Source organism: Strix uralensis, chromosome 24, assembly GCF_047716275.1.
Source record: "Strix uralensis isolate ZFMK-TIS-50842 chromosome 24, bStrUra1, whole genome shotgun sequence".
Lineage (NCBI taxonomy): Eukaryota > Metazoa > Chordata > Aves > Strigiformes > Strigidae > Strix > Strix uralensis.
In genome coordinates, this window is record NC_133995.1 from 5,688,149 (window position 1) to 5,714,263 (window position 26,115).

At 58.4% G+C, this 26,115-nt stretch overlaps 1 protein-coding gene across 1 annotated transcript in view; it reads right to left on the reverse strand.

The window, feature by feature from the left end:
* Nucleotides 1-25,812, reverse strand: part of ITPR3 (inositol 1,4,5-trisphosphate receptor type 3) — a 43,234-nt gene extending 17,422 nt beyond the window's left edge. The window contains exons 1-26 of the mRNA XM_074894043.1: nucleotides 25,406-25,812; nucleotides 17,535-17,605; nucleotides 13,456-13,577; nucleotides 10,235-10,321; nucleotides 9,889-10,047; nucleotides 9,658-9,756; nucleotides 9,463-9,546; nucleotides 8,367-8,513; nucleotides 7,898-7,993; nucleotides 6,631-6,681; nucleotides 5,906-6,048; nucleotides 5,631-5,730; nucleotides 5,177-5,337; nucleotides 4,330-4,471; nucleotides 3,941-4,102; nucleotides 3,623-3,795; nucleotides 3,376-3,495; nucleotides 3,031-3,213; nucleotides 2,695-2,946; nucleotides 2,284-2,428; nucleotides 1,970-2,117; nucleotides 1,464-1,660; nucleotides 1,178-1,307; nucleotides 836-893; nucleotides 463-628; nucleotides 134-298 (exon numbers count right to left, since the gene is read on the reverse strand). Coding sequence (XP_074750144.1) covers nucleotides 134-298; nucleotides 463-628; nucleotides 836-893; nucleotides 1,178-1,307; nucleotides 1,464-1,660; nucleotides 1,970-2,117; nucleotides 2,284-2,428; nucleotides 2,695-2,946; nucleotides 3,031-3,213; nucleotides 3,376-3,495; nucleotides 3,623-3,795; nucleotides 3,941-4,102; nucleotides 4,330-4,471; nucleotides 5,177-5,337; nucleotides 5,631-5,730; nucleotides 5,906-6,048; nucleotides 6,631-6,681; nucleotides 7,898-7,993; nucleotides 8,367-8,513; nucleotides 9,463-9,546; nucleotides 9,658-9,756; nucleotides 9,889-10,047; nucleotides 10,235-10,321; nucleotides 13,456-13,577; nucleotides 17,535-17,605; nucleotides 25,406-25,494 — 3,450 coding nt within the window. The 5' untranslated portion in view covers nucleotides 25,495-25,812. The remainder of the gene's footprint in view (nucleotides 1-133; nucleotides 299-462; nucleotides 629-835; nucleotides 894-1,177; nucleotides 1,308-1,463; nucleotides 1,661-1,969; nucleotides 2,118-2,283; nucleotides 2,429-2,694; nucleotides 2,947-3,030; nucleotides 3,214-3,375; nucleotides 3,496-3,622; nucleotides 3,796-3,940; nucleotides 4,103-4,329; nucleotides 4,472-5,176; nucleotides 5,338-5,630; nucleotides 5,731-5,905; nucleotides 6,049-6,630; nucleotides 6,682-7,897; nucleotides 7,994-8,366; nucleotides 8,514-9,462; nucleotides 9,547-9,657; nucleotides 9,757-9,888; nucleotides 10,048-10,234; nucleotides 10,322-13,455; nucleotides 13,578-17,534; nucleotides 17,606-25,405) is intronic.
* Between the last annotated feature and the right edge of the window lie 303 nt (nucleotides 25,813-26,115).

Sequence of the window (26,115 nt, forward strand, 5' to 3'; positions counted from 1 at the left end):
CCTGACCCTCCTCTTCCAGGGAGAAGGGTGCACGGCCCATCGAGAGGTGGTAGTCTTGGGGTGAAGCGAGCTGCACCTCTGCCCCCCACTCCTCTCCCACCCTGGTTCCCAGGGTCTTGCTCAGGGCTCTTACCTCTTTCTTCTCCTTCTTGTTCCCCTCCACCGTGCTGTCCCCTTTACTGCTGCCCTTCTTGTCCACCCAGAGCTCTGATTTCTCCACCATGGTGCGGAGTTTGTCCAGCTCTGACTTGATCACCTTGTAGTTCTCAACATCCTGGGCTGAGATCAGGAGCTGAACCTGCAGCGACATTCCCAAGGGTTTCCAGTTTGGGCACAAACCCCATTTCCCTCCTCTCCCAGACCTCCCTCCCAAGGAAAGGGGTCAGGACCTATCCCATGTCCTGCACCCACAGCCCAGTGTGGGCTTAGAGGTGCTCCAGAGCAGCGTCCCACCAGGGTTACCTGTTTGAAGGTGTGCAAGACCTCCTGCCTCTGGCTGAAGTGCTTGAACAGGAGCTGCAGGGAGCCGGAGATGAGCGGTGGGTAGTCGTGCATCGTCAGGTGGATCAGCACTCGCAGAAACATCCTCCCTCCCTCGTCATCCACCTCTAACATGCTGCTCGTCTTCCTGAAGCCGGGATGAAAGCGCTTGGGGTTAGTAGCCATGTGGGAGCTTGCATGCACTCAGCCACCCCTCAGGGCTGATGGGGACAGCTGCTTTAGCCTTTAGAGCCTCATCTTCCTCATCACCTGCAGCTTTCAGCCTCGGCAGTATGGACAGGAGGAAGAGCCCTATGGCCAGGCTAACTATGCACCGGAGGGGGCAGGGACTCACCCCACACCAAACATGGCTTCTGCGTGCTCGCCGATCCGGTCCAGGTTCATGGCTGCAGCTGAAGGGAGAGGAAAGGGAGGTGAAAGGGGCAGCCAACGTGATCCCTGTGCATTGGCAGAAACCCCACAGGAACCAGCTCAGCTCCCTGGCCCCTGCTCTGAGCATCCACGATGGACACAGGACACTTCATCCCATCTTCACAAACTCCAATCCCCCCCCATGCTCCCTGCCAGCAGCAGCAGTGGGTGGAGAGCTGATGGACCTGCCATCACCGCCTGCATGTCCCCAGCCCGTGGGGTTTGCTGAGTTGAAGGTGGACCAGGAGCAAAGTGGAAGAGTTACTTGTGGAGTCAAAGGCTGGAGCCGTCCCATCGGCCGCACTGTCCTGCATGGGGTAGACTTCCACAAACTCCTTCTTGAAGACCGAAAGCAGGTAGGAAATCCTGTAGTCCAGCCGCACGTTCAGGATGAACTGGTGGCAGCAAAGAAGAAGAAGAAAGCAAAAGTAAGTGCCCTCTTCATGTCAGCTGTCTCTCTGCATCAGAATACCATGTCTTCCCCACACCACCCCATCCCACAGGTCCCACCCGCAGCAACACAATGCTTCTCCCTCCCCACCAGCTCCAACCTGCAAGATCTCCAGGATCTTCAGCTTGGTCTCCATCACCACAATGTTTTCGTTCTCAATGCTCCTCCCTCTGTCCACTTGCTCTGGGGCAGACCCAGCACTGAGGCTCGGGGGGCTGAAGATGGACTGTTTCCTGCTCAGCACCATGGTGGACATCATCTGCCCAACGCCCTGGATTGACCTCCGCACGTTCTTCCCTACAGAGGCAGCCACAGTAGGCAGAGTTAATGCAGATGGAAAGGGAGGTGGCAGAGGACCAACAGAAGAACCCACTTAGACTGGAAAATGCTGGAGGTATTAATCAGAGAATGAGTAGGAGGGACTGGCCATTTCTCTGGCATGGCCAAGGGCTCAACACCTCCTGTCTCCCAGCGCAGACCCAGCCAGAGCTTCTGTGACAGAAAACCAGTGGCTTGTTTTCTTGCAGCCAAAACTGGAAAGCACTGGGCAGACCATGGAAAACACCCTCCTGTAGGACCATGACTGATTACAGAGCAGGGACTCACCTGTCACCTCGTCGTTGTAGACTGCCTGCATCATCAGCTGGGGGTTTTGGACGCAGTCGATGATGCCCAGCAGCGTCCGTGTCAGGCGCAGCAGCTCGCTGAAGCTGTAGAAGCCGAAGTAGATGAGGTTGTGGGCAAGGCTGACGACCTGGGGAAGGACAAGGCAACTCCAGACCTCACCGTGCTCAGGGCTGAGCAGGAGAAGCAAACATGGAGGAGAGGGATGCCAGCACGGCCACCCTCACTGCAGAGGCAGTCACAGCCAAACTGGGTAGCATCCTGCAACATGCCAGTGACACCGGCAGGATTCGCACCTCGAAGGTGAGCTTGTTCTTCTCCTCGTTGGCAAAGGGCACCGCCTCGCTCACCACATTGTTGAGGTAGTCCTCCACGAACTCCATGGTGCTGGCAAATTTGTTCTTCTTGTCATCGCGTGAGACGTTGAGGTTGGAGTCGTAGCTGCAAGGGGAGATGGTGGGGGTGAGCTGGATGGCAGCGAGTCTCCTCACATCCAGCCTGGAAGCAGCATGGTCCAGGCAGCTGCTGAGCCACCACAGCCAGAAGTGATGCTCATGATTCATGACCTTCCTTCTGAAGACTGAGACCTACCAAAGTCAGTCCACAAATGCCCCCCTCCCAGTCCCTGCTAAAGCCAAGCCAGTCCCTACCAGATCCCACCTCCTGCCCTGACCCTCAGAGCTGCTGCAAGCCCCAGCGTGTCTCACTCTTTGATCGTGATGGCTGTGGGGATCTCGGTCCAGAGCCGTGCAAACTTCACGGGCATCACCAGCTCCTGGGGGTCTCTGTCCACATGCACGTGCAACATGAGGTGGCAGAAGGACGCCCGGAGATCGAAGGGCAGCATCTCATCCGCCATGCAGAGGAAGATCAGGTCCACACCCAGCTGCTGGGAGATCTCCTTGATGGCCAAGTACTGGCGATCCAGGCACATGCGGGCAAAGAGCTTCAGCTGGTATCTGCCCAGGGATGAGGGGGAGAGGGAGTCAGGCCACGCAACCCTTATACCCTCACCTACGGAGGAGATAATCTGAGATCATCACCTGTAGTAACTGAGGACGTTCTCATCATGAGCATTGCCAGCCCGGGCCTCCTGCGCCAGCTGCCGGATGCTTTTCTCATGGTGGTCATTGTTCTTGTCTGTCCAGGTGAGCCAGACCTCCTCCTCTGAGTACTCGATGCTCAGGTACTCATGGGTCTGGGACATCTCCTTCACCGGCCTCAGCCTAGGACAGAAAAGGGGTAAAACTGGAGATGCTCCCACGGATGGGAAGCGGCTGCACCTCAAGGGGTGACGGGGGTTTTACCAGGGCACCGCGGGAGCTGGTGGAAGGCAGGACCAGGCACCAAACCCCGAATGTGGAAAACCTTTCCCCTTGGCTACTCACTCTGTTTTGATGAGGATGTCACTGTTCTTTGAGTCCAGCACGCACTTGCAGATCAGCTCCTGGGTGACGGGGATGGCAATGTGGTTGGACACGCACAGGTCCGAGAGGTAGTCCAAAAACCTACAGAGCACAGACAGCTCGCTGTGAAAGGGGGGACCCCAGGGGCTCTCTCCACCTCTGGTCAAGACCCATGCCACCCATCACGCAGCACAAAGCCCTCTGGGATGGGGCCTTTCCAGACACGCACCGTGGCTCGCGGTTCTTGCGCACCAGGCTGACGAAGGTCTCCACCTCCGTCTTCGTGATGTGCTTCTCCAGCAGCTTACGGTTGTTGTGCAGCAGGGCTGTGATGGTGTCCTCGGCCAGGATGTCGTAGCCAATCTGTGACTGCATCATGCCAAACTGCTTGGCAATGTGCTCCTGGAGCGGGCAGAGAGGTGGTGAGCCCATGGGGCTGGGTGCTAAGTCTGGCAATGCCCCCCTGTCCCACTGAGACCTCAGCAGCCCCTCAGGGCTTTGCAACAGGTGGTGGGATGGGAGCTTCCCCTGTCACCCCCCCATGCACCTGGTTCTTGCGATAGTCCTCCTGGGAGTGCCGGAGAACGCGGTAGCACAGCCGAAACATGTACTGGTAGGGAGCATTCTTCTGGTCCGACAGCTCTTCCAGCCGCACCAGGGGCCCTTCCCCGCCCTTGTCCTTGAAGGGGGCTTTCAGGATCCCAAAGATCTGCCCAAAAGCAGAGATGATAAATGTTGTGACCCCCTCCTCACCATCACCCCTATGCACGGCTGGACTCAGTTGTGCTTGCCAGGAGGGCTTGGTGCACCACTGGGCCATGAGCTGGAGACCAGCTCCACCTCCTCCATGGGAGTTTCCAGATCCCTGGACTCCAGCGCAGGACATCTCCACAGAACCTCAGCCTTGCTCAGATGCAGGGCCCTGGGGCCACTCACCTGCTTCAGGATGTTCTGCTCCCGCATCAGCTTCTGTCGCTCCCGGTTGGGCTTGGTCACCACAATGTCCAGCACATTCTGGCCATTGTTGGGGACATCGCTGACAAAAAACACCAAGTCCTCCAGCAGCTGGATCACAAACCTGCAAAAGGGCATGGTGCAAGTGGGCTGCAGGGGCTGCTCACCCACCCCACACAGTCCACCCAAGACTTGGGTCCCTGCAAGGATGACGATGCATTTTGGAGGACCAAAGAGCCCACGTTCAGGGCTCAAAAGTCTGCCAGGGAAGCTGCTGGTCAATCCTCCCCTCCTTGCTAGAGGTTAATGGCTGCCCTGAAGCAAGAAGTTTTACAGCCCCTATTGGTTCCTAAGGAAACTATATGTGCCAGGGTAAAAGCCGGGGGCCTTTCCCTGTGATTCATCACGGGGATTTTGCATTTAACGCCTCTGCCCCCTTAGTCACCTTTGCAGGACCCGCATGGGGCGGGCTGGCAGGGCGGAAGCAGCTCACTCTGTCCCACAGGGATCTGTGTTTGCTCAGGAAGCACCAAGAACCCACCCACCTAAAAATAATACTGTGACTAACCCAGCCGCCCCTATCATGGGGCCATCTCTCAGCCCCTCGGATATTTTTCTAGCGGCAAAGGAGGGGCCAGAGCAGAGCTGCGGCGTTATCTGGTTTCCTCGCCAGACTCCTGGGAGAAGCAGGCGTGGATTTGGGTTGTGGGCAGGAAAGTAAGACAGCGCTGGCACCAAGACCCAGGCAGGGGGCCCAACTGCAGCGATGCTGGAGAGCCCTTGGAGGAGCCCGGCACAGCCCCATCTCCTAAGGGAAATGACTTTTTACCTCCGATCATTCTGGCTGAGAAAACCTTCATTCATCTTCTCCACCACGTTGGCCAGCATCGAGCTGGCATCGTTAGCAAAGTCCAGGTCCCGGATCTCAGACACAGGCACGGAGACGATGGCGAAAGCTTCTTTGTCTTCTTTGGTGGGGCACGTGCCCAGCTGGGAAGCAACAGGGAAGCAGCATCACACAGAGAGGGCAATGCCAAGCATGTCCCCACCATCTGCCACCAACTAGGGTGAAGTCACTCATCCCCATCGGAAGGACTGGGGTGGGCTCTAGGTTGCTGTGATGGGCTCTGGGTTACTGGGACAGACTCTAGGCTCATGTTCAGCTACCCCCTTAGATCATCAGGGTATTTCAGCCCCTGGGTGCTGGGTGGGAAGGAGCAAGCTAAGAGCTACTGGGGCACAGGGGATAAATCCATGCATGGGAGAAGGTAGTGGGACCATACCATGAGGCGAATGGGCCTCTCCTCATCGATGTCAATGGGCACGTTGGTGCTCTGGATCCAGGTGTTGGTGCAGAGGTGGCGCAGCCTCACATAGGAGTTCCTGCAAATGGCACAGTGTCCTGGTGAGCGATCCCCACACAGACACACCAGCACCCACCACTTCCCCCAACTCCCGGCAAAGCCCCCAAAAGAACAGACTTGCCAAAATTTCACACCACGCAGTTAAGCCTCCCTTCTTTATTTCAGTCCCTCCATGGCGATGTGTGCTCACATACCGAGGGACAAAGGAGTCTGTCTTCTGCAGCGTGGTAGGGTCCAGCTCGAAGAGGGAGGCGATGTCATTGCCGTGGGGCACAGCCACCAGGCGGTATTTGATCTTCTCCCCTGTGTTCCTGCGGCTGGCGCGGCTGCTGCCCCCCTGCACCGGGGAAAGCGGCTTTGAGCCCGGTGTGGGGTGGCCGCCCCGCCGAGCCCAGCCTCCCTGCGCACACGCATCGGAGGAGACACGCAGCGGCTACGCTCACAGCAGAAGCTTTTGCTCGGACGCCGGGCTGAGCCTCGCAGCGCGGAGACGCACGAGGGGCTGCAAGAGCACAAGCGCGGCGTGATGCACCTGAGCTACGAGGCCACCCCTTCTCCAAATCTCACCAACAGCAAAGAGAAAAACCCCCTGAAAGTCCAAATCTCTCTGCTACAGCACTTCCCCGTGGCCTGGGGATCCAACATGCACTGGGACCCCTTCAACTGATTTCAGCAGGGTCCTCTCGCAAGCAGGACACAGGGATGCTACTCTAGAGTGCGGGGCGCGGGGATGCTCTGCTGGGCAGCGGGACAGGCTCCGGCCACAGCCTTGGCACCAAGCGGGACCCGGCGCGGGCACTGTCCCCCGCAGTGAGCTCTGTTTCGGGGCATTTCCCTGCTTTCAGGTAGAGTCTAAGAGACGGCGTGATTTCAGGCAGCGGCAGCAGCATTTCTGCTAGCGAGGCTGCACACAGCTCACCGTGGGCGCTGCTTTGGGCTCAGCCACGTCTCCTTTATAACTTGGGTTTTCCTGAAAAGTTAAAGAGGGAGATGAAAGACAGCTATCAGTCCTCCCACTTGGTCCCTCCAAAACCCTGAGCATGGGGTGTTATCTCTGTTCCTGCCTTCCTCAATCACATCACAGAGAGAGGAAACCTGCCCAGATGGGGCTGGAGGACGTGACCCATATCCAGAGCACAGCACTCCGTCCTCGAGGAGCAGGACGGGGTGAGCCCTGGTGAGCAGACCCGGGGCTCTGCGTTGCAGCAAGATGAGCTCTTGCTGTAAATCCCTTGAGGCCCCAGGCTGAGGACTCAGTGAGCAATGCAAGCTGGGCAGCACCAACCCAGGATGGGGATCAATCTGTGATCTTCTTTCTTCTGCAGAAGATATCACTCGAGTGTCTTTTGCTTTAAAGCAGCCATTTCAGAGCCCCAGTATTTGCTACTTTCCATCCTGCCAGTGGTGGAAGGGGCCCTGGGAGCTGCCTCTGGTTGTCTTCTCCAGCTAGGGAGCACCTTTGGCACATGGTGCACCAAGATCCCCCCCCAGTACGTCCCTGCTGCCCTGGCAACAGGCGGTATCACTGTCTTTCCCTTGGTCCTGGCAGCTCATTCGTGTCATATAAACCACATTATCTAAGTGCAGAAACCTCTTTGTGCTGCTATCAGGAGGCCTTGAGCTGGCCTTAAACAGGAGAAAAAAAATTTGGCAAATGATGTTTCCAGGCCTAGATTTTGCCCACACCCTCCCCAGGCAAGGACAACCCTGGATATTGCTGTGGACTAGAGGATGAGGATGGGCAAAACCTGATCAGGAAGAGTTAAATGCAGCAGGATGAATTATCTCCCCCAGAAGGCTGTGCCTGTACAGTTGCTTGGCCCAGAGCGAACAAATAAAGGAAAACCCCAGCCACCCCCTCCTGCCCCCCTGGGCCAGAAGAGGAGGGAGCCAGGAACAACAATTTTGGCAAGCAAACCTTGCACCTTGGGATGGGGGATTTCAGGGGGAAAAGCCTAGCCTTGCAAATGGGCAAATGATGATGATGCTCACAGCCCCCGTGCCAATGCCTCCTGTGAGCAAGGAGGAGCTGCAGAAGCCCAGGGCAGGATGGCTCCAAAAGCAAAGTGGAGCGGGGCCAGAGGCAATCCTGGGCCTTGCCACTCTGTCCCAGGGACTTTGCAAGGGACGGTGCCAGCCTCTTGAAGGCAGGGCAGGTCCCTGCATCCCTCTGCTCGCCCCCTTACCTCTGCTGCCAGGTAGTTGCCCGTGGCGAGGTGTTTGAAGCGGTACAAGCCGTTCCAGTGCCCGGCTCCCCCCCGGCACGGGTCGTGGTGGACAACCTAGGAGAAGCAGAGGAGAGCTCAGTCGGTGGCACACAGGGCTGCGGGGAACCAGGACGCCGTTCCTGCCTCCGAGCCTCTGCTGACCCCGGGCAAACACATCGACAATAAAAGCCCCATCAAATGTGGCCATGAGCAAATATACTCAGGGTGCAGAGCTCAGAGAGACACCAGTGCCCATCCACCAGTCGCAGCCCCCAGTGCTCTCATGGAGCTCGAGCCTTGCGCTGGCTTTCACCAGGGCAGTCAGGCTACCAGAGGTGGAAATGTATAGAAATAACCACTGCTTCTAGAACCCCCCAGTAAAAGTGCAGCAACCCACGGAGGTACCCTGAAAGCCCAGAGACACACGGTCCATCCACTCCCCACTCACCTCCACCTCCCACAGGGCGTTGGAGCTGGTGGCTGAGGTGGCCGACTGTCTCAGGGTGGTGCGGAGGAAGACGTGCAGCTTGCCTTTGTACTCGTCACAGGTGAGAAACTTCTCCTGCTCAGCGTGGAAGAGCCTCACCACATCCCCCTGGACCAGGACATGGTGGTGAGACCGAGGGACGTGGCTCTCCTACAAGCCGATGTAGCTCCTCCTGTGACCCCCCACCCTGCAAAGGGGATGGGATTTCCCCCGTACAAGGTCCAGAGCAGAGCACAGCTCCCAGCCGTGACACGGCAGGACTGCAGGAGCACGGGCATTGAAGGGCACCATCAGCTTTTCCAGTCCTACCCACCTGAGCTGTGCTAAAACCTGCCTCTAGCAGCCCAAATCCTCCTCTGAACCCAGGGAAGGGCACCCCGCACTCCACAATGCCATCACTCTGTTTACCCATGCAAGTCACTTCTCTCTGCTTTCCCTCCCCAGGCTGTAAAATGGGTGCAAACCCACCATTTTACCCCCCTGGAGCGGGCAGAGGCTCCGCTCACCAATGTGTTTAAGGCATTAACGCCCCGGGGAGGAGGATGCGGCAGATGCGGGAAGCTGGGGATAAATGTGGCGCCTGGGGACGAGGGTCTGTAAGATCATAACAATCAATATCCATCCAGCTGCTTCCTGGAGGACCTCAGCCCCGAACAATAGCTCCGCAGGGAAAGTTCCTTTCCCAGGCAACAGCCAGCCCTGCTGTACAGCTAAACAGCTGAAAATTGTCCTCGCAGCTAGAAGCCACTGCTGGCACTACGTGTGCCTCGTATTGTCAAGAGCCAATTTAATACAATAAGGCAGAGGGTAATTTCATGCCCCCCTGGGTACCCGCTGCCAGGAGATACTAAAATATTCAACTCTGGCTTGCTGTTAAGTTCTCCAAGTGATGAATTCTCCTAGAAATCAAGGTTCTCAAGCCAGGATCTCTTTCCTCTGCCCTTGTCACAGAGCCAAATGGCTGTTCACATGTCCTGCCCTTGCAGGGGACCAGGGTCAGGTCCCTGGAGCCCATTGTGTCCTGGGTGGCCGGTGGTGGCTGAAGCTCCTTCCTTACCCCTTTCAGCACTTCCTCCATGTGGTCACGGAACTGCATGAAAAGGTTGATTTTCCAGCTGGTGTTACAATTGACCGAGTTCACCTAAGGAGAAAGAGAGAGGTCATGATCCCTGGGACAAGGGAAAAAAGGAAGAAAAAGTTAAAAAAAACAGGCAAGCTGTAAAAGCCAGACCCTTCACAGCCCTCCCTGTACCTCCTTGCAGCCAGCGTTGTCAGCAAGCTCGTAGTTGCTCGCATGGAGCGGCTGCCCGGCGTTGACAGGGTTCAGGATGACTTTGTCTCCCACAACCACCTGAGGAGCAAAACGAGAATGCAGGGAGCGAGGGTGAGATCGGGAGCCTGGCGGGGAGGTGAGCCCTGGCAGGCGGCACGCACAGAGCTTTCCGCACATCTTCAGTTAGGGACTTTTCAGCCCCGCGCTCACGTTGTCTCCATTGCTCCTCAGCTTCCAGAAGGGTTGGATGAAGAGCCAGGAGCCCTCGTTGCCGGTGGCATCCAGCGTCACCCGCATGGCGTTTTTCTCAAGCAGGGCCGGCAGCCGTTTGTTCACCGTCAGGTACTTGTTGCTTTTCATGTGGAGGAGCTGGAAAGGCGAATGCTGGGGTGAGCTGTGGCAATATGACCCCCCAAGGTCCCCAGGGCTGGTCATACCCAGGAGGGATCCCATGAGCCCCTTCCCAGCAGCTGCCTGACTCGCGTGGGCTGGATCTGTGCATTTTCCCCCAAACCCATCGGCCGGGCGCAGAGGAGGGGAGAGCGAGCGCCCGTACCTGTATGACGCTGCCGTATTTCACCACGTCGCCATGCACTTTCTTGTTCTCCGTCTCGTTCTGCTTCTGCTCCATCTGGGCCGCATGCTGAACACCAAAAGAAGAGCTGAGTGTAGTAGCCCCAGAGGGGCCACCTGCACCCTCTGCTACAGGGAGGATGGGACAGGTTGGGATGCAGCATCAGCATCCCTCTGTCCTCCAGACAACACAGGCCAGAGCTATATGGTCCTCAGCATCCGAGAGCTCAGCCCAGGACCACGGTGTGGCCCTGAGCAGCTGTGTGAAGCCCATGCGAGCTTTAAACCAAGGATTTAAAAATTAGGACAGGGGCAAAATGGCACTGAAATCCCCCCAAAATCCCAGCAGGTCTTATGGGGCAGCACCAAAAGGGGACCCTCAGGGGCTGGGGCAATGCACCCATCTCAGCCCCGCTGCATCAGGGCCGTGGGGACCAGGGGCTCCCAGCAGCCCCGAGACTGAGGAGCAAAAGGCGCCGTGCGGGCGGTGCCGTGCCCAGAGACGGCTGCAGGTCCAGGCTGCTGCGGTGGTCGGCAGGACCCATCCTGCTGTATCCAAGATGGCCCAAGAGTGGATTGCTCAGCACTGCTTGCAGCCCCTCTCTTCAAAACCACAGACATTTTCCATGCAGTGGCTCTGGCAGTCGGAGTGATGTCGACGTACGTGGAGCAAGGCAAGAACTTGCTCCCGCAGTGAATCTGTCTGGGAACGGCGAGGGTGCGCCGACGGCCCCGGCGCCAGCCCGGGCACAGCCCAGGCAGTGCCAGCCCAGTGCTCCCCCGCAGCTGGGATGGGAAATGGCAGCGAGGGATGGAGCTGGGAGAGCATCTACCCTTTCCTATCCTGCTTTTGCCCCCTTTCACTTGAGGGCAGAAGGAACTGGGAAACTGCTGGAATCACGGCTCCGCACCCTGCGGGAGGATGGGGGTAGGTGGTCTGTGAGTGCCCGAGGGGGCGACGCCAGGGCTTTGAAGGCACCTGGCACACATTGTGGCAGTACAAACCCTTTGCTCTTTTGAAGGTTGCCACCACTTTAATTAACTCTCTGTCCCCACACAGCTCTGAGTGCCACTCAGGGATGTGAGCCCCGTGGTGGTGGCTGCTGCCATCGGGACAACAAACCTGCTGCCAAGAAATCCCACACTGATGCAGAGCTGCGAGTTTAACAACAACCCCATGGAGCAACACGGCTCTGGTGAGAGATCCGGCACCACAGAGAGTCCTAAATCTGCGTCCAGATCTGAGCTCCTCCCTTGCTGAAAGCTGGCGGGGCCAGGAGCGGGAAGTGCCTGCCCTGAGCACGCAAACCCACGGGGGCTGATGTTCCCAGCCTGTCCCTTGGACGGGATGGGGTCTGTCCCCAAGTCACGGTGGGATGGGGTGTCAGGGACGCACACAGGGGTGGGCAGCCCGGAAGGGTGCAGGGAGGATGGGGAGACATCAGCAGAGCGGGAGGAAAGCCTCCATGGCATGTCTGCACCGCATCTGGCTGCACCTACAATTAGTCAGCTGAGAAAACACGAAGTCTTAAACCCACTCAAAAACAACGGGGCAAAAGCACAAGCTCGGAAAGGGAACCATGGGCAACGCGGATGGCTGGGCAGGGCTTCTCCGCTCGAGACCCAGACTGCTTCTGCTTCAGGAAATTATCTCTGTGGGTAGGAAGATGTTTTCAGGTTGCGGGAGATGCTGAGGAAGGGCAGCCTGGAGCCCAGCGCCCTGCTAGGACGTGCAGGGGCTTCGCAGCAGCACGGGCAGTGCTTTGCAGAGAGCTCCCTCCCTGCCCCGGCTCTCCCAGCGCTCGGCTCCGGACACGGAGGAGCGTTTGCCAAAAGGGCAACACCGGGAGCAGCGGAAAGGAGCAAGGAAATGACAGAATCTCTTTAAGAGAAATCTTAACTAATGTGCAATCAATCAGGCTCAGAAATGAGCCTCTCTGTCCAGTCGTGGCCAGTACAGCTGTCGACATTACAAGTTACAGTCTAACTGGAGCAGGAAAATACCGTTTCCATACACCAGCGACCACGTACGGCTGGAGATGGCAGGAGGCACCGACCCCGTCCCAGCATCTCCAAACCAAGCCGGGACGCCCTGTCTGGACACTGCATCAGACCTCACTCCCCAAAGGCAAAACTGGGGGACTGGTGGGGCTGGGGCTGGGCTTGAAGCCTGACGAGATGATTTAATGAATCTCTCCTGAGCTTCGGTTTTATGAATCATCCTCCGGGCCTCGCCAGCTGTCTGAGGCGATTATGCAATGTTTAACATGGGCCTTTTCCAAACCTCATGGAAGTAAACAGGAGCCTTTCTCTTCCACAGCCCTTTGGAGCAAGTTCTGGCCGCAGCGGCTCCCTCCTCTGTGCCAGGCACCCCTGGGTGCTGCAAGGCTGTGCTCACAGAGCACCTCTGCCTGCTCTGCCATGGGCTCCTCTGCACAAGGAGCATCAGAAGGGCTGAGACAGCAAAGCCCAGGCATGGTGGCCAGGGTGGAAAGGCAGGTGGACATCACCTCTCACCCCAACAGCAGCATCGTTGCCTTCCTTTCCTGTCCCTGCAGGTCTTCCCTGGGACATCTCCCCTGCACTGGGAGCAACAAAATTATCTGTGGCTCCTTGGTCGCTGCTGTATTCACCCCATGCTGTCACGGCATGGACCGAGCATGGCCATGCCACGCTGCCAAGGGCTTCCCCCTGCGCCAAGGGCACACATGCAGGCATGGCTCGACAGCCAAGGAGCCGTCAGGAGCCTGTGGCAGGATCCAGGGTTCAATCACCTCTCACATCTGAGGCCAGGTAAGAGCATCGCACGAGAAGGGTGACCCAGGGTGCAGCATGGCCATCTGGGGACCACAACCCTCAGGCCTGCAGATGCCAGCGCAAAGCACCGTACAGAGCTCCTGTCTATCTCAGCTGCCTTATTGGACACTGTGTGCCACGATTAATTAAGAACTGACAGCTACAGGAGCCATTCCTCTAGAAAAGGTGGCTGTGGCTAACGGTAAGGGGAGGGCAGTGGGACAGGAGGCAACGGAGCTGAGAAGGGGGACACCCGAGGACAGCAAAATCCAGGGCAGGTCCTGGCCCCCACGCTTTCTGGGAAGCAAAACATACCAGGATTTGCATGGCGAGAGGTTTGGATGTCATCACCCAACCAACCCATGGGGACTGTCCACTCTGGGAGGACGGTCCCTCACGCTTGCTCACCTGGAGTTTCTGCAGCAGCACTACGTCCGCGATTTTCTCCTTGTCCTGCTTGGTTTGCTTGGCCTTCCAGTACTGCTTCTGGGCAGAGTAGCGGTTCATGGGACATACTTTGAAGAGGCAATCTGGGAGGAGAGGAAGGCAAGCATGAGGCTGCAGCAGCCACGCAGTCACCAGCCACCACCATGTCCCCAATGTCACCAAGGGGCAGGAGTGAGTGCTCCTCTGGGACGCTGCTCCTGTCCCAGCAGCATCACTGGGAGATGGTTCTCCCAACCCACAGCAACCCCGTCTGCTGCTGGGGGTCCCAGGGAGACATGGCTGGGACTGGTGGAGGGTCACCTCACCTTGTATTAGCTACTGGATTGGTTTCAAATCAAAGTAAATAATGAGTCCAGGAATGACTCCACTTCTTGGACTCGTGATTAGAAGTGTTTCCATCGGAAATGGCCGCGCAATTTGGGAAAGAAAACTTCAGGGGGAGAAAAAGTACTGATGAAGCCCAGCTGTACCAAAGGAGGAGAGGATCTCGCCAGGACGGAGGGAGGGGAACTGGCAGGACACGGGCACCATGAGACCAGGACCCGAGCAGACGTCTCCACATCCCCCTTGTCACCCCACCCACCGGACACCCGGAGCTGGCAAGACCACAGGTTGCTGCCCTGTGGTGGCCCTGCCATCGGGATACGCCGGTTTTGTGGACACGCTGCTGTTCTCCTGCTCTCTCACGGGGAGCCTCAATTACCAGCGCTGGAAGCTACAAGCAACGGCTTCTAAAATCTGTACGTCAACAGCATTTCAAGTCCTAAAAGAAACACTCCGGGGACCTGAAGGGCACAGGTTTGCATCCCAGCTCCTACAAACACTTGCAGCATGGCTGCGCTCTGCAGATTGCCCCCAATTTGCCTGTTTTTCCCCAGGCTGCTGTGGCCGGGATGGGGAGCGGAAAAGTGTGGACACCCAAGTCCAGGCTTTGGGAAATGAAGCACGAGAGCAGATGTCTGGAGACAAGGAGGCACTTACATCTCCCAAACCCTCGTTCAGGGCTGGAAGCTGTAGAGGGCGAGGGCAGGAAGGGCCCTGCAGCCTGGATCACCCTAAGTATGCCTGAAATAGCTGCCCAGAAACTTCAGACACAAAAAGAAAAAAAAAAAATCACTTCCATCTCTGGCCCCGGTCCCAAGTCGCTGGCAAGCACGTATTTATTTACCTGGGAGTGACGAACAAACAAGCGCAGAGCACGGTTCTCACCGGCTCGGGCTGCTGGGAAGAGGCCAAGTTTCACATTTCATTTTACAGGTCTATTTGCTAATGGCATAGCCCGTGCCAAGGAGGCCGTGACGCCAGGCTTTTAATCAGGGACTGAGCGTAGCTGCTGCAATGCCTGGCTGCCTTCTCCCACTGCCTCCGAGCAGGGCTACAGAAACACTTGGGCCACCTGCAGCACCTTAAATCGTTTTCCTTAAATTGCTAATTAGGCTGCAAAATGACCTGGTAGAAAGTAGAAACTGGAGGGGAGGTGGGGGGGGAGTTGAAAAAACAACATAACTATTATGAGATAGGTGCAAATCAAACCCCTGGCTCCAAGCACACCCTGCCCAGAGGGGCTGCCTGACATCCCCATCTCAGGACTAAGCTCTGTTTTGCAAGGAGGGAAACTGAGGCACAGAATCGTTTACACACAGAAAGTCTCCAGCAAAACTTGCGTTGGAAGCTGGAGATTTTGGCACTCAGGCCTATGCACTGATAATTTTTTTGAAGATGGATGGTGGGTGGAAAAGAGGGAAGCTGAGGGAAACTCCCACATCAGCACTGCCCGGCGAGAGCGACCCAGCAGAGCGATGCTTGGCCAACCTGCCACGACCCAGCACGGCCACGGAGGAAAAACATCCCGCAAACCCGCAGCGGGGCCTTTTGGGCAGCGGCACGGCCGGGAGCCTCGCTGCCCGCTGGCCTCGCAGCCATCGCGGCGCCTGCACAGCGCAGGATTGAAGCGCTTTATTTGCTTTTTTTCCTGACGTGCCTGAACGCAGGGCTGGGAAGAGCCTTGGGGAGGGGGAAGAAACCGCAAAGCAAAGCAAATAACTGAGAGGTGCCAGGCGTCTCTCGCAGGGCCGAGGCCCCGGCGTGACGCAGGCGGTGAAGCCGGGAGTCCCTCGCTGCAGGGACAGGCTCCCGGGTGGGTTTGGGCATTTCCATAAAACCATTTGAACTCCAGGAGAAGGGTCCTGTTTCCCCACCAGGAAGCCAAGCCGGGCCCCGGCACGACCCGCCGCAGCGCAGGATAGGGCAGGGTCTGGCCACAGGATATGGGGACGGCAACAGCACATGAAAATCCTCTTAAGCCTCTTGCTGCTGCTGCAGGGAAACAGCAGCAGCCCGTTGTTTTTACCTCCCTCGCGGTGATAGCTATCGAGAAGGCAGACTGCTACTTTTCCGGCCATTAAAACAAGCGGCTGGATATCCTGATAGGGTTTGCATGGAGCAGGGCTGAGTCCAGACCAGACCTTCGCCTGGAAAAGAGATTCAACGCCCACCCATGTCCAGGCAGGGAGATGGTGCGGCTGCTGGGACGAGGCTTGCACCGGCCGCCCCGTGGCTGCTTCCAGCTCTTCCCATCCAGCCCCAGGTGAAAGTCCTGGGAACAGGACAGCTTCCCGTGCTGTGCAGGGCTGCAGGACTCCGGGGAGCTGTTGGATGGTTCATTAATCAGCCCCATGCACAAATTAGTGGCAACAGCTCCCGTGGAGAGGCAGGTTGCTGCTCAGGTGGGACCCCCGTGGGGAAGGGTCCCCAGAGGGGAAGGGTGCCTGAATGGCACCCTGCTGTGGGATGTTAAAGCCACTCTGAGGTGGAGGCACAAAGCAGAGTGGGGAACTAATATTTAAAAAGATTTTTTTAAAAGAAGGCCTGAAATTACAGTAACTGGGATGAAAGGGCCAGCTGCCCTAAACCCATCCCCAAATCCAACAACGCAACCACTGGTTTGGGGGAATTTCTCAGTGCACAGCACAGCTCTGTGTACAATCCCCAGCTCTGTGGTCCATGCACCAAGCACTCAAATCCAACTGGGACGCTCGTGGGGACACGGCCCTTCCCCTGCATTTGGCAGCGTGCCGAGCACGTGGGGCAGCCAGACACAAAAATAGCATTTCCCAGGTAGGTACATGTAGGGCAGAGATGTGATCCCCTGGGCCCAGCACCACCGTTTGCTCCCCAGGAGCCGGAAGGTTGAGGCCACCTCGCCGGCTTGCCCCAGGGCTTGCAAATCAGGGAAGCAGGAGGCACGATCTGCTTTTCCCGGCAGCCTGTCCTGGCTTCTCCAGACCGTTTCCACAGGCCAGGAGCCGCCCCAGCTTCCACTGACTCATCCCCTTTTCCGCCTGGACCTGGCCGTGGCTGCCCGCTCCTGCCCAGGGCTGCCCCTTGCCCAAATGGGAAATAACAAGCACGGGCCCGAGCACCAGAGGAGACAACGCGGCCCAAAAACGTGAGGGGAGATCAGGATTTACCGTGTCTCCCTAAGCCCTGCCTGCCTCCTAAATGCGTGGCTTAATCCCCCAGCTCTCTCTGAGGTGCAGCCAAGCACAGCAGATGTAATTAGTGCCGAGTGCTAACAGGCTCGCATTGAAATAGTTTTCCTGTTGCAACTACCCCTCTGTCTGTCCCCAGCTCCTGGTGGGTAGAGACCCAGCTGCCAGTATCCCCAGGGATGCATTTTGGGATGGTCGGACCCACCTTTGCAGAGGATGGTTCCCACCCACCCCTGCTCCTTAGGGCTGGGATAAGGGGTCCCAAGGACCACCCCACCATGGAGGTGGTTCCAATAAATGCATAAACACCCCCAAAGGCAAAGAGGAGACGGTAGGTAGTTTGGCCAAGCCACAGAAACAAGGCTATGGAGGCTGTCCAAGAACCCTCGGGGCTCCTCTGCAAAGGACAAGCAGCACCCCCCAGCCCCAGGCTTGCTGGGATAGCTGGGACCCCAGTCCCCATCCCTGGCACGGATGCTCAGGGCCAGCATCATCCCCGAGGCTGCTCACAGCAGCGATGGAACTGCCCCAGCCCGGCCCCAGTCTCACCTCGAAACTTCTTGGGTGGGTTGTCCAGGTCGCCAGCGGCCGGCTCCACCACGCACCGATCATCCACCAGCCTGCGCGGGGACAAAAAGCAGGAGCAGGGTGTCAGCAACAGCACGATGACAACGGGGCCCGAGTGAGCAGAGCGGCTTCACCACAAACCACAGCGCTGCACCACCAGCACCTGCCCCAAAGCGACAACATCAAAAGCTGCATCTCCTGTTTCCCACCCATTTGCACTCTATAAATATTGAGCCCGACAACACTCGCTGCTGGAGCAAGCAGCCGCTCTTGAGCACTTGCTCTCAACATGTCGCCCCTTGTTCGCCACCACCCGCCATTTCTTTCCCGTGCGTTTTTCATCCCAGTCTCTTGGGGCAAACGGCGACAGATACAAATTGGCAGTGAAGAAACGTGATGCTTCGTGTCAGCCGTGCTCCCGGGCCCTTTGCTCAGCGACCCATGCGGGAGGCTCTGACACCCACATCCTTCTGGGACAAACCCTGCCTTGCCCAGCTCCCGGCTGGGCCAAACCCACCCCCTCACACGGTGCACTGGCTGCGGTGTTATTTCACTGATAATCTGGCAAAAATGTGATGAGTTCAACTTTCATTCAGTCATTCTCCTTCTCCGGCTGGGAGCTCACCCCGCTGGACACGGAGGGTGTAGCTGCTGCAGATGGAGGTGGCAGAGGCCCCCCAGAACCAGTTATTAATTATTATCTGATCAGAGGTGCTGGCTCTGCCCATCAGATGCAAAGGGCTGTGTGTCTCCTCCCTGCACACCTCTTTGTTTTCCCAGCGTTGAGCAAAATCCTGCGGGCTTGGCCTTGGGTACCAAGGACCAATTTTGGGATAGAGAGGACGAGCATCGCCCAAGGGGCTCACAGCGCCGGGGCCACCCGGAGCTCGCCCGGCCCATGAGGTTTTCAAGGGAACTTGGTGCTCCAGCAAGACAGGCTGTACCCGCTCGCCCGCTTTCTCCCAGTCCCTGGGAAGTGATGCAGGGAGAGAAACTACGCTCCTGCCCTGGGCGAGGAAGTGAGAAGCGTGTCCCCACCTGCGGAGGCTGAATTCAGGCAGCTGGTGAGCATGTGAGTGGATGCAGGAATGCATCCCGGGAGGGAGCATCCATCGTGGGGGCAGCTCTGTCCCCAGGACAGGAGGGAAAACGCAGCCTGGAGAAATGAGGCCCGTGCACGTGGCACAGCAGAAAAGGGCACAGCAGAGCCCATGCTGCCCCCTCCACTCCTCAAGGGACTCTCAACCCCCCTCAACAAACCAAACAGGCAAAATACTGCTGGAGATGGACATGCTGTGCTGCAAAATGTTGGCAAAAGCAACAGCTATCCTGTTCACAGATCCAGCCTCCTTCCCCCAGCCCAGCCGCTCTCCGGAGGAGGGGAAAATTCCTTTCAATAGTTTGGCAGAGAGGAATTTGGCCTCCACGCTGACAGACTGGGACCCCGGGGACCCCAGCGCTGCTGCGTCCTTGGCAGCAGAGACGTGGGCTGGCAGGGTGCTCTGCACACCCAGCACTGCCCCTGCCCCAGCCACCAGCTCCCTGCGCTCACTAAAGCTCCCCAGGGTTGGGGAACATTAACCTTAGATTTCAAATAAAGAGAGAAAAGCAATTTCTCCAATGCTTCTGGTGGCAGCAGAAGCTTAAAAACAACTGTAAAAAAACCCAAAACCAAAAGCCACGAGGTTTCAGTAAACGCACAGTGAGCTGTTTGCTGAACAGGGTTGTCTTGGCTTTGCAAACACTCACGGTCAGCAGCGCAAGGGGTTTTGGGCTCCCAACCAGGGGCTGCCCAAGCACACTTGCCTTTCCCATGGGCCTTGACAGCAGGGAAGTAGTCAGGCACATTCCCAAACTCCTGCGGGGCACAGAGCCTCGGGAAGGAGGGAAAGAGGTAAAGAGGGGAAAAAACAAAGCGGAGCAGAGGCAGCTGTGGACGGGGGCTCTATCACACGTCTCACCTTGCAGGAGATATGCAAAGCCTCAGCCCAGATCCGGTGCCACTTGTAGGCGGTTTTGGTTTCTATTACTATTATTTCGATGGGGGACAGGGAGGAACAAACACTTTCAATGCGTTTGGGCGCAAAGACCACCAAGGACTGAGCCCTGACCAATCCACGGGTCAGGCTCATGGAGTGAAGCCCTGATCCTCGGCACATGCCCAGCTCCCACCAGTGTCTACAAAAGCAGCGGGCCCAATTCATCTGTGCACTTTAAAAAAATAAAAATCCTCCACTGCCATGACCAGGGGTCTCTGAGGAAGCGCCTGACCTGCATGGCCCACTTTCAGCACTGAAGTAAACAGCACGGAGCCTCCCACCCACACCCGCTCTGCCTGCAGCATTCGCCTGCCACCTTCCCGTGCCCAGCATTGCCACTCCACCAAGCAGGATTAGAGATAGTGACCTGCCAGGCTGGAAGCCTTAATTAGTTAATGATCTCAAGGCACTTTCAGCATCTTTAATCCTAGGATTACACGCTCTGCAGAAATGCAAAGTGTTATTTTTATTAAACTCATACTCCGGACTAACATTCTTCAGTTAAAAATTGCTGAAAATAAAAGGATTCTGACAGGGTGGACATGAGTCACCTGGGTGATTGCTGGCGCCAGGACACACTTCCACTAATAACTGGCATTACCGCAGCGGGACGGGGCAAATCAAAGCTCCCTCTGCGATTAGAGCAGCAGGGACACGCGGGTGCTCGCTGCCACACCGAGCTGCAGGGAGGACGCCGGGCATGCGGAGGGCAACTCTCATGTCTCAGATGTTAATGAGAAAACGGGCTGTTGGTGTCCCAGCACCTGGAGGAAGATCCTGAGCGAGAGCAGGCTGGATGCACCGATGAAAACTTCACGCTTTTGCCTTTTCAAATTACCCCCAGGGAGCACGAGGGGCCGGATCCTGCGCTGCCCACAGCCCAGCAAAGCACGGGCGAGCATCTGGTTAGCTTTAAGCCGTGCAAGTCATCGTTGTGGTTCCAGTGGGGCTTTCTCTGCGCTTTAAAATATTGAGCACAAAGTGATTCCCTGGCCCGGGGCCAGCGCGCTTGGCCTCGTGCGAGGCAAAGCCTTCGCCGGAGGTCAGGGGAAAAGCAGCTCGTCCAGCGCTGCAATCCGTGGCAGTCGGACACCCCGAGCCTCCCCGGGGACGGCGGCCAGCTGGGGCTGACGTGGAGGCCCTGCTCCTGCAACACGAACCTGGGCCGAGGAAGAGGAGAGAGTCTTCCCCGGCCACGGCGCACCCGATGTTGAGGGGAGCTCCAGCACGCCATGGTCCAGGGGTGCTCTGGGAGAGCCCCAACCCAGGCAGGAGCACCCCACTACAAAGCCCACCAACCCCTGGAGGTGAGGAAGAGGAGGGGGAAGAGGAGAGCAGGCTGTTGGGCATAGGGCCAGGTCAGCCCCCCTGGCTTGGGGTGCAGGCTGGAGACTGAGCCCACAGGGAGGAATAAAAATAAAGTAAGTGAACGCAGGGCTGCCACAAAAATGCAGCTTTTCCCCCGCTGTCGCAGTGCTGAGAGGAGGAAGCCGCTCCTGGCTTCGCGTGCTTCTCCTCCCCGCAGAGACGGGTTCGTCTTGACCCGGCAGAGCTGGAGTTACCCTTTAACCAGCTGCGTTTCCCTGAACGGCTCCACCCTGCAAATCCACCTGCAATCACAATTACAGCTATCAAAGGTGTTATTTCACCTTAAAGAGCCAACCGCCATTCAGCCAGGTTTGCCACTGGCCCTTTCCCTCTGCAAGCCCACAGCGCCAGTCCTGAGCCCTCGGCGGGTCCTGGGAGCCCCCCCGGATGGCAGGGATGGGGCAGCACATCCCTCTGCTGAGCACAGGCACCTGCACGGCAGTTCTACCCCTCTCTGGCTCCGGCCATTGGTGCTGGCTTATCAGGGACACAAGATAAGACGGGGACACGTGGGACAGCACTGTCTCCCAGGGCTCACAGCATCACCCCATCCATCACACTGGAGCAGGAACCAAATCAAGGTCTCTGAGCTCCTTTCCCTGCTTGGCCACTGCTTTGCTTTGCCTGGATGATCCCCACAGGGCACCCCACACCAGCAGCTGTTCCCCCCATCCCAGCCCCACCCCCCAAAGTTCCCCCTCCCCAAGCACAGATCTCCCAGGTGTCACCAGCGACGGTCCCCAAGCAATGAAGCAGCGGCACGTTCAACCTCCTCGCAGTGGGGTGTCATGCCCTGGCAAAGATGCTGCTCAGCGCCAACCCCACATCCCTGATCCACACGGCTGCTTTTGTCCCAAACTGTTTCAAGCTGCCATTTCCTTGGACACCTTTAATTTACAGCAGCGAAGCCATGGCAGCAAAGTCGGGCAGCCCCGCTGAGCCCTTCCCCACCTCCTGGCCAGGAGTAGCCTCGAATCGAGCCAGGAGAGATCACACCACCCCTGGATCCCTGCATCTCACAAACCCCTCCTGGGCACCTTCCCATGTCCACAATCCACTTCTGGCATCTTCGATACACCCATCCCGTCCCCCCATCTCCCCCAAGGGACCATGTCGTTCCCAGGGCGCCGAGCAGCACAGCCAAGGGATGCGACCAGCAGTGTGGCTGCCCGGTTCCCCCAACACCTCGGGGCTCTGCTGCTTTACAGCGGCGAGCTCTTGCCCTGCTTTCCCACGGGACTTCTTAAGTAACCTCTTCCTTTTGGGCTGGCTTTAGCATTTTAGCTAGTTTGGGTATTTTGGCTCAGGGTTCCCCCAGCGAGCCCAGCACTTCAGCACATAGGAGTATTCCCCACCCTTCGGCGGGATGTTTTTCCTCCTTGAGAGCAAACACCCACCGCAGAGAGGGTGTGCGGGAGGAAGGGCTTGTGCCTGGGGGCCTTTGACAGTGCGATTCGGGGGACTGGGAGCAGAGGAGACTCGCTGGGGGCTGCAGGGCTCCCCCCACCTCTGCCACCAACTCCCTCCATCATCCTCAGCAAGCTCCCTCTACAAAAAGAGGATCGCACTTCAAAAAATAAAATAAAATAAATTGAGACTTAGCGTTAATAAAGGGCCTGATTCTGCTTCCTTGCTGCTTCCCAAGGCATCCCACTGGCCGTGGCACACCTGTCCGATGAGGGAAGTCGGTGCTGTGTGAGTGGCCCGTCCAGCCCCCGGGTACCCCCACGCACCCGGGGCTCAAGGGAAAGCTGCTGCTTTCATGGTGGAGCTGCTAAGGGCCTGGCACGCTCCTGCAAACGACGGCACCCAGCCCCTCTGAAGGTGAGGGCGGTGAGAGCAGCCAGTGCCCCGTAGGCTGGCTCAGTCCTGGTGAGACCCTTCCCGGCCCATTTCCCCGCAGGGCTTCTCACCGTCACTGGCGCAGCAGAGCTCCCAGTCCCGCTGCTTCTGGGCCAGACACCACCAGTGGCAGAGCACTGGCGTCAACCCCAGGCAAAGCATGAGCTGCAGCGGAGCCAGGCAGGAGGAAGCATCCCCAACGTGCACCCCACTTCCTTCCCTGTGCTCCCCCTTTCCCCTTCCTCAGTTTCTCCGGGCGTTTTGCAAACACGGCTGCGAGGAGCTTGGTGCAAGTGGCTCCAAACTCCGCTGAGCCTCCACCAGCGGTGCAGCCCCGGCGCAGACAGACAGAGTGCCGTGTCTCCCACCTGTAAGCACCACCGGGTTGGGGTTGAGTTGACATTCACACCCGCATCAGCCAGGACACCCCGGAGAGCCCAGCAGCGCTCTCGGGAGGAGCTCACTGCCCTGCCGAGGTGCTGGCACTGGGATGTCACAGCCCCGGCACACTGGGGTACATCCCTCAACGTCACGCTTGTGACCAGCACCTGGACACGCTCCGTGTCATCCTGTATGAACAGAGGATCCCAGTGCAGACCCCCAGCGATCCTCTGGTCAAAACCAGTCCCTCTACGAGGAAGGATGGAGGGAATGTTTCCGGCAGGGTGCTCAGCCGGGCACACAGCAACCGGCGTGGGGCTGGCAGAGCTATTTGCCTTGCAAATGAGCTAAATAAGGTCCCAAGCACTCTCAGTGAGTCACCCAGTCCCTTATCGCAGGAGTGATTTAAGGTGTGGTTGGGTCTTCCAGGTCACAGGGCACAAGGGAAAACAATTTCAGAGGGCGGGAAACAACCTGGAGAAAGCAGAACGCTGCGAAAGCAGGGCTGTCCACAAAAGCCACGCTGGGGCCTGGGAGAAGGGGATCTCCAAGCAAGCCCTGATTTTCAGATGCTTCTAAGTCTAGGAAAGCACCCAGCAAAAAGGGAGACCTAGGGCCAGAGCTGCAAAGGGACCAGAGCTCCAAAGAGTCTAAACACCTCTTAATTCAGCTCCTGGTGAGCCACTGGGATGTGCTGCGTGGGCTAATAACCAGCGTCAGGTCCCAACAGAGCCTCCTCCAGACCCCATTTCACAGACAGGCCGGAGGGGTGCTCAGTGCTGAGCTGCCGAGGCTGTAGCCCCTGCCTTGGGACGGCTCTGGCGCGGGGAGAGCGGGCCAGCTACAAGGAGACCTCTCCAAAAAGGAGCGTGGGGATGTCCTCCCACCCAGCCAGGGAGGGTTGGGCACAGACAGGCTGCATCCTGCACGTGCAGGACCTTCTGCCCGACACCTTACAGTTGCACGCAGAGGGATTTTATGCTTGGGTCTGCACCCAGTTGCATCCAGCAGCCCATTTCTGGGCAATATCCCGCAGCCAGTTGGAGGAAGGCTTCGATGGGCATTAACCCAGAGGCTGTGCGTGCCCAGCGGTGGGTGCACGAACACGTGTAGGCGAAGGTATGTACGTCTCCAGTTATACACAGGCATGTGGGAGCAAGTGCATTCATCGCAGATTATAGAGCCGGGCAGCTCCTGCCCCAGGAATCCCATCCAAGCCAGCATTCCTGGCTGAGCTCAGCCTCTCCCACACGCAGCACAGGGCAGGCGCGCTGGCACAGACCCGCGTGAGGCTGCGAGCAAGGTTTGGGTCCCCGCTTTGGGGTAAGGAAAAACCCCCCCTGTGCCCTGGGGCATCCAGCAGCCCTGCCAGAGCCCTCACCCCCGCGGGGACACAGCCTCTCCCCACACCGGAGGGTGAATGCTCCCGGTGGGACCAAGCCAGTGGACGGAGAAGGGCATCGCTGAAGGTCTTGGCCTCTCTTTGCCCGGGAGCTGCTTCAGCAGCACTGTTGGCTTGAACGGAAACAGGAGGGACAAGGGGTGCGTCCCCAAGCTCTCCACTCGCCTCCCCAGGTCAGGCTGTGAGATCCCCTCGCCCATGCTGACACGTCCAGGAGGCTGCAAGGAGTTGGCTCAGCCTGGACCTGGCAGTGCCCTGGTCCTCCCAGCCCTAAGCAGCACTTGGTGGCCTTGGGCACCCACGTGCTGGTGACCCTGCAGTGGTTCCCGCTGACCACCAGATGTGTGGGACTCCCAGGGGGGACAGTGAGAGCCACCGCTGCCTGTCCCAGGGGACGGCAGCCTCCCGCCACACCGGACAGGGCTGGAAGCACTTAATCAGCCCGTGCCCCAGGAAGGATCCTGGCTGCCCCAGCCATCTCCTTCCGAACCCCACCAACCCCTCACGCTGCTTAAACCCATATTATCTCCCCCAGCCCCTAATAGGGTGGGGGAAACAGCTTCTGGCCACGGCTGATGGAGAGCGTGGGCTGCAGGGTCTCTCCAGGGCCACATCCTGCCCCTGGCAGCCCCTGGAGCCGGAGGAGAGTGCGGAGGCACCCAGCCTCCCCCCCCAACACCGTGCCCATCCTTGCTGCAGCACCCAGAGCTTTCCAGCCCCTTTTCCCACCGAGCTCAGGCTCAGCACCACCTTCCCGTCCCGATGGCCAGTTGCCCCGGGCCCGGGCTCGCCGCGGGCAGCCACGGGAGCGTCTCACTCACCCCAAAGTGCTGATGAAGCCATTGACGGAGCCCTCGGCGTACAGGGAGACGATGTCCCCGATGTGCAGGAAACTTGACATCTCATTCATGGTTGATCTCGACCCGGCGCGGCGCCGCTTCTTCCCCGAGTCACCTTCCCGTGCCGAAATCCACCATGGGCTTGGGGGAAACCCTGCTCCGGGGGGGTCAGCCCAGCCCCGGCTCTCGCTGCCTCCCTGCGAGCAGCAAAGGGGAGCGGGACGGCAGCGAGAGCCCCCGCACAACTTTTACATGTGCTGTGCAGGAAGGGAGCCAGGGGAGCCGGGCGTGCAGCGAGGCGGAGGAAGAGGAGGAGGAGGAGGAGGAGAAAGGGGAGGGGGGGGGCTGAAGCTCAATTAGAGGTTTGCATGAGATCTGTCCGGCTGTCCGTGTCTCCGTCTCTGCACAGCTTTCTACCTGCAGCCAATGGAGAGCGATCAGGAAGTCCTGCTCGAAAAAGCATGCAAATATTTTTGGCCTTGGGAGGGGAACCGGAGCCGCCTGGGGAGGGGGGGGGGGATGCCCAAAAAGAGGCCCCACCCTCCCCTCCCCTCCTCCCGCCTTAGGGGTGCGGGGGGTGGTGGGGGAGCTGCGTGCCCTCGAGTGGCCCCCGGGGCCCGTGGCTGGGGACACGGGACTCGGCGGCGCACCCAGCCACGGGGACCCCCCTCCCCGGGTCACACCCTCATCAC